Genomic DNA, 20965 nt, shown 5'->3' on the forward strand with positions numbered 1-20965 from the left:
TTTTCACTAAATGCTAGTCTGAGGAGAAAGTTGGAAATGCAAGTGTAAAGGGTAAATTATGCACATGTCTCATGGCATCTAATGAAACTGAGCATTTACTCAAACACTTGCATTTTTTCAGCCACTACTATGCTTGGTAGCAGAGAAAATACTTGCATTAAAATGTAAAACTAAATTTTCACACTAGGGTGAAAATTCCTAAATTCTTTCTTAGTGGTTATACAGCTGAAGATTACTGAAACTAAATAAGATTTAGATATTTCCTCCCCTTCCCAGTAATTCTTAGAAGAATTATTAACTTCAGAATCTCTCTAACAAGAGCATTTGCTGCTTGCTGGCATTTCTGTTTTAATTACTGGGGGGAACATAATGTGTTTGACAAAGCTGAAGGCTGCAATGCCTCATACTGTTTCAGCAACATACTGTGGTTTTAATTTATCTTAACCCATATTGATCAGGGGGACCTGAATTTATGACAGCAGATTTCCAGTCAAATGTCCCATGATTCCAAAATGCCTCCAAGCTGTTTGCCTTGGGACTAACACTAACTTCACAAGCTTTAATCAGCAGGTAAATAGCTGCATACTGTGTAAGGCTAAGTGGGACTTTGCACATGAAACTCTTCAGATGAACAGAGTGTTCTCTTTATTGTGAAGACATGGGTTTGTGTATACATAGACATATCAGTGACTGTGAAGAGCTTTCTGGGTATGGCATAATTTTGTGGCAATCTGTGGGTTCATCATGCCTGTAAATTAAGCACGAGTGTAAGCATTTACAGAATCCAGAGTTAAATATTTACAGGATCAAGAGTTAAGCAAATGCCTTTGTGTTAAAAGCTGAATGTGAGCAGTCCAGGTAGGAGAGGAATTAAAATGCTCAGCTCTCCTGTAGAGCTGCTGGCATGGATGGCACTGGTGTGTTGCTGCCCTGAGTGATCAGCACTTTTTTCTTCTTTGTCACAACTCATCTTTGATGTCAGTTGTGCTTAAGCAGAACACACAGTTCGTTGCTGTTTTTCTTGTACAAAGCCTCTTCAAACACCAAAAACAGGGAGTGGGGGAGGGAGAATTGTGAAATGTGTGCAATTGCCACTGTTGCTATGTGAAGTTTAAAAGCTTTCCATTAGGGAGGAGTAGTACTTATGGCACTTGACTGTATTACAGAAACACATATCAGTGAGTGAAACCTTGCCAAAAATAACTCATTTCCCTCACACTTCTCACAGGATCGAACAGCCTTTCTTACATTAGAACCAGATTTAAAAAAAAGCTGTGTCAATTCTTGTCCGTTCTGCCTTTAAAAATACTCTTTCCAATTCCAATCACTTGACATAACAGGAGTGCTGCAGATGAATTCAGAGTTGAACCTGGGCAGTTAAGAAAGCAATTATTTAGCTTAGTTATACATCTCTGTCATCCAGAGAAGAACTGCAGTGATACTATCACAAAGCTGAAAGAAGCAACCAATTTTATTTTATAGTCCTGTCCACCTAAAAGCACTTATTCCCTGCATAAGCAGCAGTATATATCTTCCAGGAATTAGGTGTTTTCAATGGATTGTAGATTGGGAGGGAAGGAGTGGATTGTATAAAGGAGAGAATAAAGGGAAGAAATTTTTTTTGCTGGTGCTCTGTGTGGTTTCATCGGATCCTACTTAAGGTCATAATACCTTTGCTGGGGATAATAGCCTGTACATCAAACTAGACAGATAATTCCATTCCTTCCAAACCCGTTTTGTGTAGAGATTATCACATTTCAATAAATGTACCTTGGGTTATAGGAACCAGATTGGGAATTAAGCCATTTCTCACCATTTCTGTTCATGAGATATACTGTTAATTGATTACACTTCAGGGCTGTTGAGTTGTTGTTTGTATCAGCTGTTCTACACCCAGAATGCCTGGGTAATTCATCACTGCTAGGAAGAGGGTTTATGATCATGTTGCTATCAAACTGTCTCTTCTTTGGGGTGAATTTTGGCTTTTATGAATGAATTAAGGTTTTATTGGAGTTCTAGAGGCTACAGACTCTGTTGTGCTAAGCCCACAGTGCAGTAAGGGAAGTGCCTGCCCTACCTTGTGTGTACCACAGCCACCTCACCAGTGGTACATGATTATCACACTCACAGTGACATGACTATCTCATCATTCCTCATCTATTCTGCCATCTGTAGCTGTGACATTTCTATTAATGCTCATCACAGTTCTCACTAGTTAGAAGTGTTTTATTCTGTGAAATCCTGGTCATTGGTTCAAGCTTTAATTCAGCTATAAAAGAAATAGAGGCTTCCTTGAGCTGCAGTTTTTCTCTGTTATGACAACAGGTTTGGCTTGTAAGTATCATTTGGTTCCTCTCAAATGATGGAACTTGGATCCAAGGGGATTTTGACACTGGGTTTTGTGATTTGGCCACCCTCTTCCCTTCTTCAACATTTTTTAATTATGTCACATTGTAATTACTGCTCACTCCTTTGTGACTTTCCCATTTATAGTTTACTTGGGCATTTCAAGTTTGGATTTGGTCTGATAATGACTCTGGAAAGGAGGATTACAATATATACCTTAGCTGTTTTTCATGTAGCCTGTCTCAGTTCCTACTCATGTACAGTTTTACAAAAAGTCCTACACACAAAAACTAAAACATTGCATCCTACAGTGCATTTTGGTATTTCAAAGTTCAGCTCCCACATTTGCTATCCATGAATTTAACTTTTGATCTGTGTAGGCACAAGTGTCTATATGATATGGCTTGAAAGCTCTCAGAGAATGCTACATAAACACTGCAGGAGAAGAAATTCAGGGGGAAAATAAATCCCTTCATACTATTCAAATTAATTTACTTTTATTAGGGAAGTAGTTTCAAGACCAATAAGTATCTGATAAGAAATGATACATTGTGTGGATTTCATTGCTAGACACACATTTGGGAGAGACCAGCAAATGCATCAGATCAGAGAAGTGTCATATGCTTTATCTTTTTGTTAGAAAGGCTATTGGCTGCATTCAGTAAGTGAGCTATCAAACATGACTAACAAAACTTACTACTTGGGAAAAGTTATGTGAGCTGTCCATTATTCCTACATAAATATAACTGATTACCCAGGTACTGGATTTGCAGAACTTGTAATAAAACTTGTTAAAATAAAAAAGTTGTTTGCTATCAGTGAAGCAAGAATATTTTCATTTTGATGGTGGAGTAATAAGGATGTGGTTTGACAGTGAAGGATGTAATTAAAGGTTTTTTTGGTGTGGACTCTTTATTGTATATGAAAATTCTGTTTAAATCAATAAAACCAAATTAATGAGTTGTTCCTTGCCGCTTACACCCTGTAGGCGTATGGGGACTGTTGGAAGCCAAGGGAATTTTTTTTCTGAGACAGTCACAGTGAGGGCAACAGAGATGCATATCTTTATCCCTTTCCTTCACAGTGCATTTATATCAAGCCATGTCACAAAACAAACTCCAAGTGCTGTGAGCCTTCCCATAGTATGAGTGCAGGCATCCATGAAAACTATCCTTTGTCTAGTGGCCTTTTCTCTGAGAATGTAATTTTTTTCACTCATGTGTGTTATTCCTTTGAACTCTGAATGAGCACTTTGGCTGAACTTGGCAGAATTATACATTTAGAATTAAATGCCAGCAGTTTCTTCCTCTTACCATGCAGAATTTTGTCATAGGCTTTTCAGACAGTAAGCACAGCAGACAGTGGCCTGTTTGCCCTTAACAACAGAAGTGCGTGTTTATTGGGTTTTTAGCCAACTTGGTTATGGTTTATTTTACACACATTGTGTATAAGGCCCTTTGCTTTTACAGGGCTGTTCCCCAACCCACCCCTGGAACATGCTGGTTAATTTCTATTGTATGCTATAACTATCGTGTTATTGTCATTATATTTTTAGAGATAGGGAATTATGTGTTATCCGAAGCACTGTTCAGAACATTCAGTGTAGGCATCCTGACAAGCTGTGGCATTGCTTAAAAATGCAAAAATGCTAAGTCTGAAAAATGTGGGTTTCAACATTATCAAAACTTGTTCTTTATTTGCAATAGCAGGTGAGGAAAATGTTCTTATTGCCTATAGACAGGTCTTTGATCTCAGTCACCTTAAACTGAAATCTTTAACAGTTACGATTTTCTTATTTTTGGGTAGATGCATGTCTTGGTTGTCTTTCTTGAGTCTTAAACTGAGGTGCCAGAGCAGTTATGGTGTTACCAAAGGGCTGGAAGCTGCATGTCCTTATCAGATTTCCGATAAAGAGTCTGCAAAACTTGTGTTTGATTTTTACGAATGCTGTACTTTCTCAGGTGTGCATTTCTGTCATTGCAGTTTGGGCTAACACGTGGAAGAACAAAACACACAGGCTTATATTTCCAATATTTGTCCTCAAAATGTGGCTTCCAATTGCAAGCGCTGTAGATACAACTCCCATTTTTACACAATGTCTGGCCAAGGAGAACTTGTTCAGGAGCAGAGAGGAATTAATTCCTTTTTAACTTCTATTGCAATAGAGTACCTAGCCAGAAAAACATACCACATTCTATGTCTGCATTCCATTATCAGAAGAGAGTTAAGTGCCCAAATCACCTTCTTGTATTTTTTTTTTTTTTGGCTTATATATCTTTGCTAATATTTGTTGTCCAATGGGTCGTCTTTTCCTAGCTCACAGAGTACCCCACATTCTAGATAAGAGGCATCCATAAAGGCCTCACAAATTTGATTTCCACTGGAGAAAGAAACATCTGTAGACTTCACTGTATGCCCTCTCTCCATTCCTGTGCTAACCTTTCAAGAATCTTCCATACTTCATCCTTTTTCTCATGAAGCCAGCAGGAACTTTGTCTCACTGGGGAGCCCAGGGTCTGGTTCTAAACCAAAGCTGTTTCAGCTGCACGCTTTGCCATTTAGGGCAGACAGAAGTTAAAATTATATCTGTAACATACTTTGTTGCCAACCATAGGTGGGCATATGTTCAGTACATTGGAGATAAGTTATAGGAACAGGGAAATGAGTTTAGAGCCTAACAGTGCAGTGCAGCAGGAGCAGACAGGCAGCCTTTAGCTCCAGTCTTTAGATCCAGCAGGATCCTTAGATATGATTCTGGATCTCACCCTTATCTGTTGCATTATGGCAATTATTTTGGCCCCTGGCTCAGCAAGGCAAATGTTGAAAGTTAGAACAAATAACTACCTGCAACACACAGTGTCCTGTGCTACTGGTGGTTTTAAAGTATTAGAAGATGCAAAAAACCCCTTGTCAGCAAAGGAATTAATTATATTGACAAAGGCAGCAGGGTATGAAAATGCATGTGATATGTAAAGTTACAAAATTAATGGCTTATTTACGACTTCAGCTGTTTTAGTACAGCATTTTGCCCAACTTCAAATTGTTCTAAAAAGGATTAGATATAATTAATGCTGTATGACCTCCTTTTTTCTTCTTTTCAAAGAATGTAGAGCTGTACATCTAATGAGGACCCCTGAAAGGACTATTATGTCCAATTGTCTCAATTATGCAAATAGCGTTGATATTTTAGCAGAAGGGAGGGGATACTTCAAATTAAAAGTTTCAGCTCCTGCTTTAGCCTTTCTGCAGTGCCGGCATTTTTACAGCAAGTACATCCACTGTTTGAAGAGAGGAAAGGAGGTTTAACAAATTGGAGATTTGGGCACTATCAAAGTAGATTTGTTGTGCCTTGTTCCACCATGAGATGAAAATACCCTCTGGGCAGAGAGATGGGTCATGAGACTTCTAAAGGATTACCTTCAAAGGGAGTCATGAGATTGGTTTGAACAAAGAAGCTGCTCACATGCTTATCATATGAGATTCTCTTCTTAAAGTGGTGGAAACCCATCTCCTTGGGAATTCTCATGAACTTCAGAGAGACTGGAAGTCCTAACAGTAAGATGAATGAGAAGTCTGAACAATAAACAGAAAGATGGGACAGAAGCGCAAAGTTAAATGCACTTTATTTATTCTAGCTGTAATTCATCTTTCCAAACTCTGAAACACTTCCAGGGACAAACAGGTAGGACATGATTTTAAATCATTTTTCATTTCATTCCTGATAGTCCTTCTACCTTTTGTAGCAGTGAAATGCACAACTGAAATTTGCACTGAAGAGCTGCATAGTGACCTGCACTTGATGGGAGAAAGATAATTCCGTTGAAATGACAGTGTTCTGATTAGACTTCTTCTTAGATTTCTCCTTTGGAAGGATGTGAAACATGAAGTACTAACTGCAAGAAGACAAAATGAGTTTTCATGTCCAAAAACGGTGTCTCAGACTTCAAAATTAAAAAATTGCTTGCGTGTAACTAATGCGATGTAGAAATGCCGGCAAAGAAAGATCACGTACCTTACATATTTCAATATTTTGAATGCAAATTTTGAGCTACAGAAAATGGGGATGGAGTTCTGGGGTTTTCTTTGTTTTTTAGGTTGTGACTTTTCATTTTTCGGGGGCTGTTTTGAGTTTTCAAAATTAGGCAGTAATATTACTTTCTGGAGCTCTCTTGTGGCAATACACCTTCTGATACGCAAGCTCCTTTCCGTGTGCATTTGTTTAGAGGAGAGTCTATCAAGGTCTGATGGTAGGCCAGGTATTATGGAAGCCTTAGAACGGAAAAGGGCAGAATTTATGGTGGTTTTCCCCACCAATGAGCATTGGCAATAAAGGAGTTTCCCCAGTGAAAGACATTTAACCAGCATCAGCAGCCCCGTCACATTTGTACCCGCAGTGCTGCTGCTGTCGTGTGAAGAAATGCATTCCTGTCATAAGGCTGTGAGGTGAGAGGTCTCACGGAGCCCCAGCCTACCTGTGATCTCTGAGTATTCACATACCAATCTTTCAATAGATTGAAGAGCCAAGGAAGTTCAGGTTTGGCCCTTGTTATCCCCCAGCTCTTGGAATCATGGCTCCAGAGAAGCTCCCGTGCACTGCAGTGTCCTTCCTGCCCTTTCTGTGGTCCCACTGGGGCCCTGAGCAGGCACCTACCACCTGCTGGGCCAGAGACAGCCACGGAAACAGCTTCTGGCCTGTTCCACTCTCCTTTAGCTCCCCTAATTCAGGATTTTAAAGTTTTCTTTTCCATTTTTGATAATGGATTAAATCCAGAAAATGGAAACTTTTATTATTATTTTTCCCTGCTCTCATTTTAATTCAAAAAATGGATAGACTGTGGCCACCATTTTAAAGAGAAGGAACAATGTGCTGCACAGCGTGATAAAAAAAGTCCAGGAACGTCACTTGACATACTGCTTTCTGTTCTATGGCTCCTGTTAATTCTCTTCACACACCTCTTCATGGGTTTTAGCCACATAAGGACTGAAAAGATTGACCAAATTTTCTGAAAACTCTTTTATCTATAAGCTCTGCAATCTCCCATTGCCCTCACCCTTTGTAATTATTTCAGCCCTGAAATATTCAGGTTTTCAGAAAGGTCCCAATGAATGTTGGCAACTCTCTGGTGCACATAATGCAATATTTCAAGCATAAGTTTTTAGAGCCTGCAGGAAATAATATAAACTTGAATTCCAATGTGTTTGTAAGGGTTTCTGAAAGATTATGAGAAATAATTTTGTGCAAACCCTGCAGCCCGAGAATTTAAATAGCAGGCAATTCTTTTTTTGAAAATGACAAAAAGCAGCAGGGAATAAAATGCATCTGATTGTGACATATTTTATGAAAGGTGTTAGGTCTTAGCTAATTCCCAGAAAAGAATTGCTCTCCTGAGTGTGAAATTAGCCACAGAAAGTTGCAAATTTTCAACAGCTCAAACTCTTTAAGAAGAATCTTGCTGTCAGGAAAACTCTGTGTGCTGTAAACTAATGTTAATTTCTTCAGAGGCAGATTGGCTAACTAGTGTATCACATACATATTTGCAAAAAGGTTGCATATTTACATTACACAGGAGAACAAAATGTTTATAATATAATTTCTCAAAATAGGTATTTGTTCAGCATCTCCAGAATTTAGGGACTTCTGAGATATTCATATATTCTTTATACTGTGAATATAGAAATGTTACTTCGTAGCAGTTTTAAAGTGTGTTTCATTAACGTGCATCTCAGTATGCCTTGAGTACTGGCTTTTTGTCACCACATTTTGAAAATGTCAGTGTAACAAATTCTTCAAGCCCAGCTGTTTGGTGTGCTTTGCACCTCAAGTAGTACTAATTGCAACTGTGCATTTAGAACAAACTCTCACAGATGAATAATATTCCATGCAACATGTAGTCATTTTCTTCAGATGTTTTACATTTTTGGTTTGGCCTATTTCATAAAGAAAAGGGTCCCAAACCATACTATTATGTCAGGTATGAAAAATCAGCACAACAAGCTGACTTGTCAGAAGTTGTATAGTTCTCTCTGAACTAGGAACTTCTCTAATCTTATGTATCAAAGAAGTACTTACTCTTTTAGCCCCTTTAACAAACAGCAAGCACATTTTTGATTATTTCTACTCTAATAGTCATTATTCTTAATAATGTGGACTCAAATGACCCAGATCTCTCTGAGGGAGGCAATACTCTGTCCAAATCAAGGTTATTTTGCATCTGCGTGGAAGTGTGGGCTAGTCTTTTCTGCAGGCATGATTAACATCTATTGACACAATTTTCTAAACCACAAATAGCCAAGAGAATTAAGTATGTGGGTAGTTTTAGTGAGAACCTTCTCAGGCTTAGTTTTATATTGTGGGAAGTACCTTGTCATGTTGATGATGATTTCATAAGTGTTGATGAATTGCACAAAGGAAGTTTTGCAGTTGAGGGTGTTGAATCCCAGAGGTTTCTATTATAATAGCAGTTTTATATTTCAGGTTAGAATGGCCTGTACTAAAGGCTCATAGTTTAGAATAATTCAAGAGCAATAGCCCATATGCGAATAATCTGGAATCACTCTGACTTCCTTTAAAACTATTGTCTAGCAGAGTCTTTACATTAGCCAAGACAGATAATAGTTATAATACAAAAAACATTCCTGAGCCTTGTCAAAACTAGATACCAGGGACATCTTGAATCTTTAAATAAGAATTATATAAAAAATTACAGAAGAAACTAATAATTACCAGGCTACTTTGTCTAATGTAATGTTAGAAGCTTACTGTCTCTCCCTGCTCATCCATTCTGCTCTATCAGACTTCTTCAGAATGACCACTTGCAGGCAAACTATACATAAAGGTAAAGTTGCTCACCAGTCCCTATCTTAGTCTCTTGGTTTGGGAGTAAAGCTAGCATATGGGGTGTCTGAAGGTTCTCTGGGGAGAGAAGGGCGGAGGCTCAGTACAGGTTGGTATTTGCGTTCCCCATCTCCCAGACATCCAGACAGAGGGGCTAAAGGCAAGAGGAGGATTTGGCAAGGTAATAACAGAATGGGATTAACTAACAAATGGAGTTTCACATTATTGTTAACATGTCTTCCCTGAAATTTGGTGCAGTAAAGGAAAGGACAAACTGTTGCAGGAATGCCTTTTGCTTCCTTAAAATGTGGTAGATGTGGTGTGTAAGATTGTCAGTGAATTTCTTTCTGTATTCCACACAGAAAAATTCCACACTGCAAAACTACACAGGTGTGTTCTCCCCAGGCATGCACTGAGCCAGGCTGTGCAGCAGTATACTCCAGATGGTTCTTTAAGTTGCTTTCTTATAGTTTCATTATCTGTATAGTTACATTAGTGCTGGGCTGTGCCCAGGCAGCTGTGTCTGTCTCTGTAGGAGCTCATCCAACACACTTTGCTCTTGTGCCTCCATGGACTTTGTGCTGGAGCTGGCGATCTCCACCATTTCAGAGCAAGGCAGTCTGCTGTGGTATTGAGGCTGTAGCTGTTTTTCACATTGCAAAGCCTTTGGAGAAGGGCTATCTCTCAGAAATGCAGCAGAATCATCTAAGCCTTGAAAAAAGACCTTGTTACTTCTTACTTGAATACTTTGCAAACTGTGTCCCTTCGTTAATGAACATGGAGAGAAAACGGAATAATTTCCTTGTTTCAGCAGATGTTTGCTGTGCCTCTCCAGGAACACAGAGCGTAATGAAGCCATGAAAGCTTCTTACAGCTCCCTGTGCAGTGTAGCACCATTTTCTGGTTTGCACACCAGCAGCAGGAGGGATTTCTGGCCTCAATTTGAAATCACAATATTGCTTGCTTTGCTTACAGACACTGCCATCCTGCCTGGTGTGTGTTAGTCTCTACCACAGAACAAGCGATTCCCTGACAAAGTTCTACAAGAGCCTGGCTTCAAATTAAACAATATGAAAAACACAGTGGGCTGACTGTTTTGAGATCATATATAAGATTTGATAGAACACTCTCTATCCCTAATAATAAGAATTGTCTTGTTAAAATGCAATTTTATTTGAAAGAATCTTAAAACTATTACAAATCCCTTCTTGATGCTCTTCTTATTAGCAAAAAATATTAGAGATCCTATTCCTATTCTTCATATTCTAATAATTACTAAAACTATTCTTGGTTCTACCAAAAATAGTTTTTTGCTAGAACTTATGCTAACAAGAGTTTTGGAAATTTAGTAGATTCATAGGCTATCGTTGTGTTCTGTAGTTGAGGACATTGTTCATGGCTCTGGCTTCTTCGTGACATAACACAAATTTAAAACAGCATTATAGTTTCAGGCCCTGTACTTTTTTAGCAATGAACTTTTAGCAATGTACTTTTTCAGTAGAATCTTAACAGTTTGTGAGTGGCTACAGAATTGGCTATTAACATACCTCACATAGTTTGGAGGATTTTTCTCCAAGCAAGACCCTGTTATTAGGAGGAAAGTAATTTCTGGGTAGAACTAATCACCTGAAAGATTAATTAGTTGAGCACTGGAAAAATTATTCCTTCAAAATGAAGAAGAATGATGGATAGTGTAATTGGGATGTTGCATTTAGAGGCAGTGCAAAATAGAAATTGTTCTCATGTCAGAATTTAAGTTCTAGATAACAGAGATTCTGCTAATATAATGATTTCTTTTTTTTCTCCCAACTGTTTATTGTTTTTATTTACTTTCAAGTAAGAGTGCACATGCTGTTGATATGAATTTTGTTTCACATTCAGATTACTTCTTTCTCTCACTGTCTCATCAAAGCAAACATCCCTAGACTCAAATCTAGCATAAATATCCCAGTTTAATTCTATAGAGCATTCTAATTTTATAACTGGGCAACACAGTTGAGATTTGAGTTCCCTGGTAATGCCACCTTTTCTGCAGTATACTGCAAGCCATAGGAGGATTGCCTGAAAAGTTGGTCAGATGGTGTTAACAGGGCCACAGATGAATGTTTCAATAAATGACAACAATCAATCCACATCTTAACAAGATGTTGGTCAAAGTAATTTGTATTAGTCCACAGATGTAAGCTCTGCTGCCCAGCCAGATCCATTTTTGTATTATTCTGTGCTTGATTTAGCCTGAACAGCTCTGTCAGACCCTGTATTATTCATGACATACATTTGCTTGGTCCCCTGCCTGCTCTCTCAGTCCATTTGTGCACCAGGCACTGTCTGCTGTGTCCAATCCCTGTCCATGCTCCATGCACCCAGCCTTGCTGTTCACATGCCTGCTTTCCTGCTGACCAGCTGTGCCTGGTGCAGGCAAAGCCTCTCTGAGGTGCAGCAGCTGTGGGATGCTCCTTTCTTGGGCCCCAGGTTCCTCCAAGCTGTGTCACAGTGGATGCTCTGCAGTTACAAGGTGAGGCCAAAGCCCTGTCCCATCCTGTTCCCAAGACAAGACAAGCCATTGAACAAGGACAGGAGTCCCTGTTCCAAGGAGCAGCACTCTGGGGGTCACTGGAGTTCAGAGAGCTCACTAGTGCTTTTAGATCTGCTTCAGTGTGGGCTTTGGATGTGCTCCAGTGACACAATTGACTCTCATCCCTGCCCCCCTTTCACTCCCCAAATTCTTTCAATTCCTTTGCTGGTCATTACTACGTTCTTCACAATCACTGAATACTGTGCCATCCTGCAGGGGTATATCTTTACTGAAATTCACAGCTTCTGGTGACACAATGTCATGTAAGAGTTTGTAGCATGACATTTCCAGTGGCTTTCCTCTCCTGTCTGGATTCCCACCTTGGAGATTCACCAAGGATGTATTTGTGGTCCATAGCCCTTGCTCTTGCATAAAGCTGCAGTGAAATAGAGCTGCAGGCTTTGTTTTGGTACAGCCTGAAATGCAGGCCCAGTACTTGTTCACTGAATGCTTGGTTATGCATGAAGTGAAATACATAAAATTTAATGTTAATTTAGTAGAAAAATGAAATTATTTATGTATGGGAGTGAGAGAAAATTCTCTTCAGTCGCTGCAGCCACAGACGTGCTTTTTTTTCAGCCAATAGTGTAATTCATTTCCAATAGTCAAAGGATAATTGGTCTTTGTAGAAGTAGTTCTTGTGTTTATTAGTTCCTATATTAGCAAGGTGACTAGTGGTTTAGGGTCTTGGTTTTGTTACTCTGTGATTTACAAACCAGTTATACTGATTTCCTTTCATTTCTGCAGGAGAATATATTTTTAATGCTAAAGACAACTAGTAAAACCATACAGTGGAATAATATGAATCCAGTATTAATTCATGCTGTTTCTCAGCAACATATTGATTTCTAGGCTGAAGTACAAGAATTAGCAGTGGTATGGTTTTGGTTTTATCATAGTTTAGGAGACTTGTTGTCAGTTTACACAAGGAGAACAAATACACCACTGAACATCTGAATATTTTTTTCCAAAACTAGGTTCTAATTAATATATTCAGGATTTGCAGTAACAAGCAAGTTTGAACTTCCCTACTGTCAACAAGTTGGGATCTGCTTTTTTTTGTTTTGTTTTCTTCAGAGGTGTATGGAAAACCTGCATTGGCTGTTGGTCTGAAAACTCTAGCTGATCTATCATAGTCCTTTAACAATTCATCCATTCCCAGGCTGTTAAAAAGTGCTTATTTTTTTCAAACTCACAAGAGACCATATGTGTACTTACATTTTTCCTTGAAATACCAAGAGCTTTTCAATCCAGAGAGAGAAATGTATAAAATCTGTATAAAGTAAGTGGAGAAAGTGCCCATTTTCTGACAGTAAATGTTTCTGCTCAAGTATTTGCACTGGATTATAATGAAGCTTTGGTTAAGCAGATTAAACAGACAAAAGCAGTGAAACTTCAAAGGCTGACCAAATGTGCTGAGGTTTTTATTTCCCCAGTCTGTAATGCCTGCTTTTGCCTTCCTCTCATTAGCACAGAAAAATAAGCCAGTAGAGCATAATGTGTAGTCCCTCTGTAGTGCCTGCAGCGACTGATTCCTAACGGGGTTCTAGGGGTGAGTATCCAAGGTTTTTTCCAATGTAGCAGTAGATAATAGACCTCCTATGAGAGGAGCAACTGCACAGCTGAGACTTCAGCTGTTTGTAGAGCTCCTTTTAGATATCAAGATGCAAAAGCTTCCTTCCAAACACAGCTGTTAAGTCTGTGACTTAATCCAATGGTTAATTAACTATTTTTACATGTTCAAAACAGCAAAAGAAACTCTGTGCTTTGGTAAGCTGCAAGGAATAAGGTAAAGCAGTATTCACTGACATGGTGTAACAATCCAATGATTTGATATTTCTAGGTTGAATTTTCCAGTATTCTCTACAGAACAGTTAAGGGTGCAGCATCTGTTATAGTTTTTATTTTGAAGAGTATTTCTTGCACTGTGGGGTTGTTTTGGGCTTTTGTGTCGCTTAGTCAAGGACTTATCAGAGACCACACAGGGATAAAAATAAATATGTTTCGAATACATAAAATAATAAAACCAAATTAATAAGGAAATTAAATATATACAATTTTAGAAGTACAGCAATTATGTAAGCTCTGTAACAGGTTCCTGTTAAGGTCATTTTATAATGTTGTCATTCATTAACTAATATGGTTACTTTCTGTTAATGTTATGGTTACATTAGCTAATATGGTGCATATGAGAAGTAACAACACTGGGCATAGTTGTTAAACATCAGTGAATTTGTACACTTGGTAGATTTGCGTGATTTTGGATTAATTTGGAAAAATTATTGTAATTCAAATCAAATGGACTATTTTTGAATCTCTGAATATTTTGAACTGCCTGAATACCTCTGAAGTAGCAAAATCTTGTTCTGAGCAGGTAAAAGGCATTTCTTTGGTTTAATCACCCACCTCCACATACCACAGAGCCTCATGGATCTCGCTGTCGGGGATGTTTTCTCTGGACTTTTCTAGAACTGGATTCTGATGCTATAGAACAAAAGCATTTTCTAAGCTCCACTTCAAATAATACTATTGCTAAAATTTGTCACATAAAAGCCTTGCAAGAAGGTGTATGAAAAGAACCTTTTCAATAATTTTGGATGTAAGGCTCTTTAGTTTCATTTGAAGAAGGAATCTGTGGAGTCAAGACAGAAAAGCTGACCAAGTCACATGGCCTTTTGATATTAAATTTAATACTCTTTTCTTATTATTTTGCTACATGACCAAGTTCTTTATGCCAAATGCTTAAGATACATGCCTTGTCATTCAGAAAGCAAGTTGAGTCGTAAGATATAGGAAGCTTTGTCTAAGAGTTCTTAGCTCTTCCTCACTGTTGTGCTGTGAAGTCCCAAACAACTCGTAAAATGACACAAGATGATTCTGCCTTGGTAAATCAGCAAGACGAGAGTGGAGAGCAGAATTGCAAGATGTCCCAGGCCACTGACTGCCCAGACTGGCTCACAGGCACCTGAGAGAGGTTAATGTTTGTGTACCTGAGTGATTATGGACACCTTTTTAATGAAGTAGAAGCTTGGTTTGGCAGCTTCTTGCAGTTACTTGCAATGAGAGAACCTTTAGTAGTCCCCTATAATTTTAAACATAGTGGAGCAAATGAAGAAGCCAAACAGGAAGTAACAAGTCAACAAACAAAGGAGCTTCAGAGACAGTTCTTGCCTCTCATGAGAAAGAAAGATGAACTGTGAAACCCTCTGTTAATCAGGCTGTAGCCTGTGCAGTACTCAGGGAGCTCAGCTGGTCCCGAAGCTGCTGACAGGCATCTGCAGCTGACTTCCTTAAGTCAAAATCAGCAAGGTTTTTAGTTCTTTCTCTAGGAAAAGTCCCCTTCCTCTTTTTTTAAGTCAGCCTGAAAGTTCTTGTGTCATTTTTAGCTTCTGTGTCTACAAAAATTTGATTTCACTTCCGCAGCAGAACCTAAAGCAAAACATACATTTGCTTGCAACTTGAAAAGGCAGTTTCATAATTCAAACTCGGAAGAGGCAACTTTTATCAGCAAAGCAAAGGTATCGGTGCCATCAAATTGTGAGTGTTTTTTAACTTTTTTCATTTCTTTAACGTTAAAAGGCTCCTTTGAATTCACTTTTTAAAATTGGTTTGCAAGCAGTATAATAGGCCAACAAAATTTGAAGGTCATTTTCTTTCTCCTGTTTCACAGATAACCAAAGAGTTTGTGTTTTTACTGTCACATGGTCTTTCAATTTAAAATTGCCTCCTTCTAAGGACATTCAGAGCAAGATGTCTTAGGAAAGACTAGAACTTGATTTACAATAGGAAAAAAAATATTTTACAACTTAGTTAATTATGTAGGGAAAGTTACTGAGGAGCACTTTCTGCATACAAAGAATGATACTAAAGCGTTATTTGGAGTAAATACCATTATCCATTTATTTCACAATTTATGCTGATTTTCTGTACTACATTGAGTCCATTTACTGCAGTAGGAAGGAGCATGTGCATTTTTTGGTAGACCTTCAAGACCATCATCTTTCTACATAAAGGTTTTTATACACATTTGAGGTTTGAATTTTATCCAAGTCATAGAAATTCACATCACTTTATGAATAGATGTATCTGATGTTTAAAAGTGTTGTAATATTAGTAGCTAAAAATAGAAGGTGAATGTTACTGTATCAGCCACACAGAAATATATCAGTACATTTCTGGGGTTTTTTTTCTTTTCTCTTTCAAGGGTCAGAAGGCTTGGATAGAGAAGACCTTTTCTAAAAGAGAATGCATCTATATAATTGCCAACAACAAAGACGCTACCAGGTAACATTTGAAGTTTTTGTTTCAATAGAAAAGCATAGAACCAGAGAAACTCAACTTGATTTGGGTTTGGACGTGTGAAACCCAGTTTAGTCACTGCCCCTAAGGGGAGATGACAGGGGAACAAAAGCACAAGTCATGCTTGCACTCCAATCTGCACAGAGCCATGGGACATGTCACACGGAGATGAGAGGGCTGGGAGCAGGAGAGGCAGTGAGTTGTTAGTTCCTGGCTTTGCAAACCTTAATAGATTCATTCTGAATTCTGAAAGCAAGGGTGCAGTAATGTGGTGCCATCCTTCACAGTTGGTATGATATTACCAATGACAGTAGCAGACAGGGGGATTTGATTTCTTAGTCTAATTATTAATATTACTCCATGGCCTAGCTGTATATTGTGGTCCAGCTTGTGTGGATCACAGAACAGTTAATGTCACATTTGAGCTATCACCTCTAAGTAAGAAACAGGTGGCCAGTGTTCCTGTTCTGCATTCTTCCTCCTTGCCTGACCTTTTACCTAGAACAGTTTTCTAGTGCGTAACACAAGTGAAGTGAATTTTTTTATCTTTGCATGTTAAAAAACACCTAAGCCTGTTAATTCTGGCATATATGTGTATGTGAGAGGTGTTTCTATGATTCATGTACAGCAAGGCTTGGGCAGCTTAAAATCTAATTTCTGATTTATTTATTTTTATTTTGAAGATACTGTAATCAAAGTCACTTCAAATTTTAACCTCCAGGTGCTGCTGTGGCCAGCTCATTAACCAGCATATTCCACCTCCTCCAAGTATAACAGCTAATAAAAATGAAGAAGAAACTAAGCAAGTGGAAGCTCAGCCAGAGAAATGGTCAGTCAGTAAACACACCCAAGCGTACCCAACTGATGCCTATGGAAACCTGGAATTCCAGGGAGGAGGACATTCAAATAAGGCCATGGTAAGGGGCATAGGGTACTCTAAGGTATTTATTCATCTGGTGCGCAACAGATTACTGAGTTTTCTTAGCAGTAAAAGTAACAGCAATTCAAACGTCTGGAAAAGTTCTCTTTGTTTTTCCTCTCTTCTGAAAAAATCCAAACTTAGATTTGTTTTTTTGTTTGAAAATTGTACAACTCTCTCTTCAGGAGGAAAGGCAATGGTTTCTCTTAACCATCTTTGCTCAGACAATTTACAGAACAGGTTGAGTGATTACACGTTGCTCTTTGCAGTACATCCGTGTGTCGTATGACACTAAACCAGATTCTCTGCTGCATCTCATGGTGAAAGACTGGCAACTGGAACTGCCCAAACTCCTCATCTCTGTCCATGGAGGCCTCCAGAACTTTGAAATGCAACCAAAATTAAAGCAAGTGTTTGGAAAAGGTCTGATAAAGGCTGCCATGACCACAGGAGCTTGGATTTTCACTGGTGGTGTTAGTACAGGTAAGCAATTGCCATCACTTTTAGTTTACTTAAGAATTCAGTGATGATCATTCACTAATCTTTCCCACAGGCAGAAGATTTAAGTCTACATGAATGAGTGATTACCCACTAGACCAAAAAAGGAGCATTGTAATCATTTGTGTTAATCTCCTACTCAGCCCAGACCATAAGATTTTCCTGGGTCAGTATTGATTTGCATTACTCGGTGTTTCCCCTGAAAACAAATTTCAACCTTGGTTTCAGTAGCAAGGAATCTATCACTGGTTTTAATATACTTCTTTTAGTGCTTGGTTATCCTTGTAGTTAAGAAGTTTCCTAGTCCAAATTTGCCAAGCTTTAGCTTTGGCATGGGGTTTTTTTGTACAAAGATCTTTTTATTACTGAAAGTGTGTCCCCGATGTTGTGGTTTGTGTCCAATGAATAACGTACGTCGAGATGGGCAAGGGTATAGATTACAGTGTGGTGAGTTAGTAACAGGGTAAGTCTTCCACAGACTTCACCGAATTCAGTATAATGATGTGAGAAGGTAATGGGACTTACACACAACCATTACAAAATAAAACCATGGTTGTCTGCATTACATGTTCTGCTCTAAAGTACCAGTACCAGGTTAGTAGTGAAAGCAACCCAGTAGCTCCGTGAGAGGCAAGAAGAAAATTCTGTTCTTTAGCCAAAAATGAATTTAATTAATTGTACCTATAGGTGTCATTCGTCATGTGGGAGATGCCTTGAAAGATCATTCTTCCAAATCCAGAGGACGAATATGTGCCATAGGAATTGCACCGTGGGGCATTGTAGAAAACAAGGAAGATCTCATAGGAAAAGATGTAAGTGTTTAAGGAAACAGCTGTGTAAAAAATACCCTGTTAATATTTCTGAAGTATTAATTTTTTCCCTTTCTAAAGCATGTGGAGGAGGTGAAATTGAAAAATTTCTTGAAAAAAACCTGTTGTTTAGATATATTTTTCGTGTTGTCATATATGCCTCAAAGTAAATATGGGACTAGTGAGGTTTCCATTGCTTTCATTAGTGAAGACCTCTCTGTGGTGACAGTTTTATGTCTGAACTTCAGTGTGGCATGTTGAGCCTTCTATAAATCACATGAAGGCCTTTTGTGAAAAGTTGGCATTTAATGTAGGTACTGTGGAGTGGCATATGAATTACTAGGAGCTCCAAATGAGAATGTATTTTCTAATGCACTGAGAAGATAATGTAACAACACAGTGTGTGAACAAGGAGAGCCCAGTAATGAGCTTAGGGGAATATGCAGGGGAGTGCACAATCTGACTGTCATCCTCCAAAGAAAACAATGCTCTCAGGAGTACAGATTTGGAATGTAAAAGCAAGCTCCATTTCTAATTCTCCTCTGGTTTTGGTTATAAAGGTTTGCTTGGTTTGTTTCCTCAGAAGACTCTGAGTGTGCCTCTGTTGGGTGGTGTGGGGCATTTTCCCATTTGATTCTTAGTTCTAATCTAGGTGCATCTCTTTTCTTGACACACAGGTAACACGGGTTTACCAAACAATGTCAAACCCTCTAAGTAAGCTCTCTGTGCTCAACAGTTCCCACACCCACTTCATTCTGGCAGACAACGGCACTTTAGGTAAATATGGAGCTGAAGTAAAGTTACGGCGTCAGTTGGAAAAACACATTTCCCTCCAGAAAATTAACACACGTAAGTACCAGTGGGGCAAACTGTGACCATAACATCTTGAGGGGGGATGAAGGAGGGCTTGAAGTACTTGAAAGTATGGATATTAAAGGCTTCTTCCAGGTCTTTCCAGTGGAAATATGCTCAGGACTATGTGGCTGGAATAGAACACGTGCTGTCTGATACGTGGTGAAAGAGCCCACATTGAACCGGGCAGAAAAACTATGGAGTAAGGATTGCATAAAGGGATGAAGAAAGATTGACAAATAATAGTGAGGAGAAGCTTCAAAGCAGTGAGAATCTAAGGAAAAGAAAATGCAAAGAATTTGTGCACTTCTAGGCTAGAATTCATAGGCATCAGTAAGCACACAGAATGAAGGGATTTTTTACATTTCCTGTTTATAGGAATCCTGTGCAGCTTAGTGATTTCTGATTCTGAATGTTCATGTGAGCATTTTGTTTTTTCTTTTGTATATGGATTTGTTTCATCTGAAATATCACACTCAAAATTCTTTGATCTTCCTGATAAACTTAGCAGGTACTTTGATTTTTAAGGACAATTAAGACAATTTCACCTTAGTGCTTTCATATTTAGAGTTTTGTGCAGTTTTAAAATTGCTTCCAGTTATTGTGCCCTCACTAAAATAATTTTGTAGAACTTGTCATCGTTGTTCAGAAAACAAAAATATTTTAAAACACATATTTTCATTAACATGTAAAAATAAATTTTTAAAAGGTGAAATTAAAAAATATGTGAACTATTAAAAAATAACCCTACAACTCTAATTAAAAATGGTCAAAAAATGTAAATAGTCTTTGAATTCACACAATTCTTAACATCAATTAAGAGCTACTGGAGAATCTACATCAGTTCTACCAGTTGCTTTTCTTACTTCTAACTGGTGCTCCTGTGTAGGCCTGTAGGCCTGTAAAAATAAGAGAAAAAATGTCCAGAATGGCAATTGCATTGAACTCCACAGAAGTTTCTTATAGGGTCTAAGTGCTCTTACAGATAGGGCAGAAAAATTGAGGGGCAGGTAAAGCCAAAAGATGGAATTAGGGATCAGCCATGAGGTATCCTAATGTTCTGGGAAGTCTCTAAGTACTGCCCTGTGCCTATGGTGAGCCTAATAAACAGCTCAGGAAAATGCTGCTCCTTTGCCTTTGAGCATGGAGGTGGTGCCAGGTACTGCTGCCCACAGATGGAAACAGCTCAGCCTGCTTTTGTCATCTTTGTCTTCTGAAGTGCTGGCAGAGCTGTAAGGTTGTAAAGGGGAGTATTGGCTTGGAAGATCAGGAATTCAGGGCCCAGAGACAAGATGTTCTGTGTTATTCCTTTTAATACCACTGAGGCTTGGGGGTATGGACTCTGATTTAGGTAGTGTTTGATGATTTTAGTAATGAAAAGGGCCAAGTTGGGAATACACATAGAAACCTGTTCTGTGAAGGGCTGCAGTACACCTGCTAGTTACAACGTACAGGGAGCTGTTTTGTTTCTTCTTAATCACTCCAAGCACAGGCACCTCTGCTGGAAATCTCAGGAGGAATCACTAAAGATTTCATGGACACACAGGCCGGCCCATGCTCTGTGACTCCTCCTTATCAGAGCTGGGGTGTACTGACAGGAGGATGTCAGGAAGCTTCTACTGTTACTGTGCATGGTGTTCCTGTTCTTCAGAGATTGATCTTTCAATCAAGGTTGAAAGTGTGAACTCTTTCATGCATTCTCAGCCAAACAAAAAGAGTGCATCTTTATAAAGCGCTGGTCATTTCACAGATTAAGAACTGAATTCAAATGCCTATGATAGTGGAATTAGTCAGCATTCAGGTAATGTTTTGTCCTTCATTTCCCCAAGTTT

General features: G+C 38.7%; 1 protein-coding gene across 1 annotated transcript in view; it reads left to right on the forward strand.

The window, feature by feature from the left end:
• TRPM1 (transient receptor potential cation channel subfamily M member 1) overlaps positions 1–20965 on the forward strand; it is a 74719-nt gene that overhangs the window by 18676 nt on the left and 35078 nt on the right. The window contains exons 2-6 of the mRNA XM_083871237.1: positions 15961–16040; positions 16777–16972; positions 17244–17457; positions 18160–18284; positions 18959–19130. Of these exons, the coding sequence (XP_083727363.1) occupies positions 15961–16040; positions 16777–16972; positions 17244–17457; positions 18160–18284; positions 18959–19130 (787 nt within the window). The remainder of the gene's footprint in view (positions 1–15960; positions 16041–16776; positions 16973–17243; positions 17458–18159; positions 18285–18958; positions 19131–20965) is intronic.

The sequence above is a fragment of the Zosterops lateralis genome (genome assembly GCF_965231275.1).
Source record: "Zosterops lateralis genome assembly, chromosome: 13".
Classification (NCBI taxonomy): Eukaryota; Metazoa; Chordata; class Aves; order Passeriformes; family Zosteropidae; genus Zosterops; species Zosterops lateralis.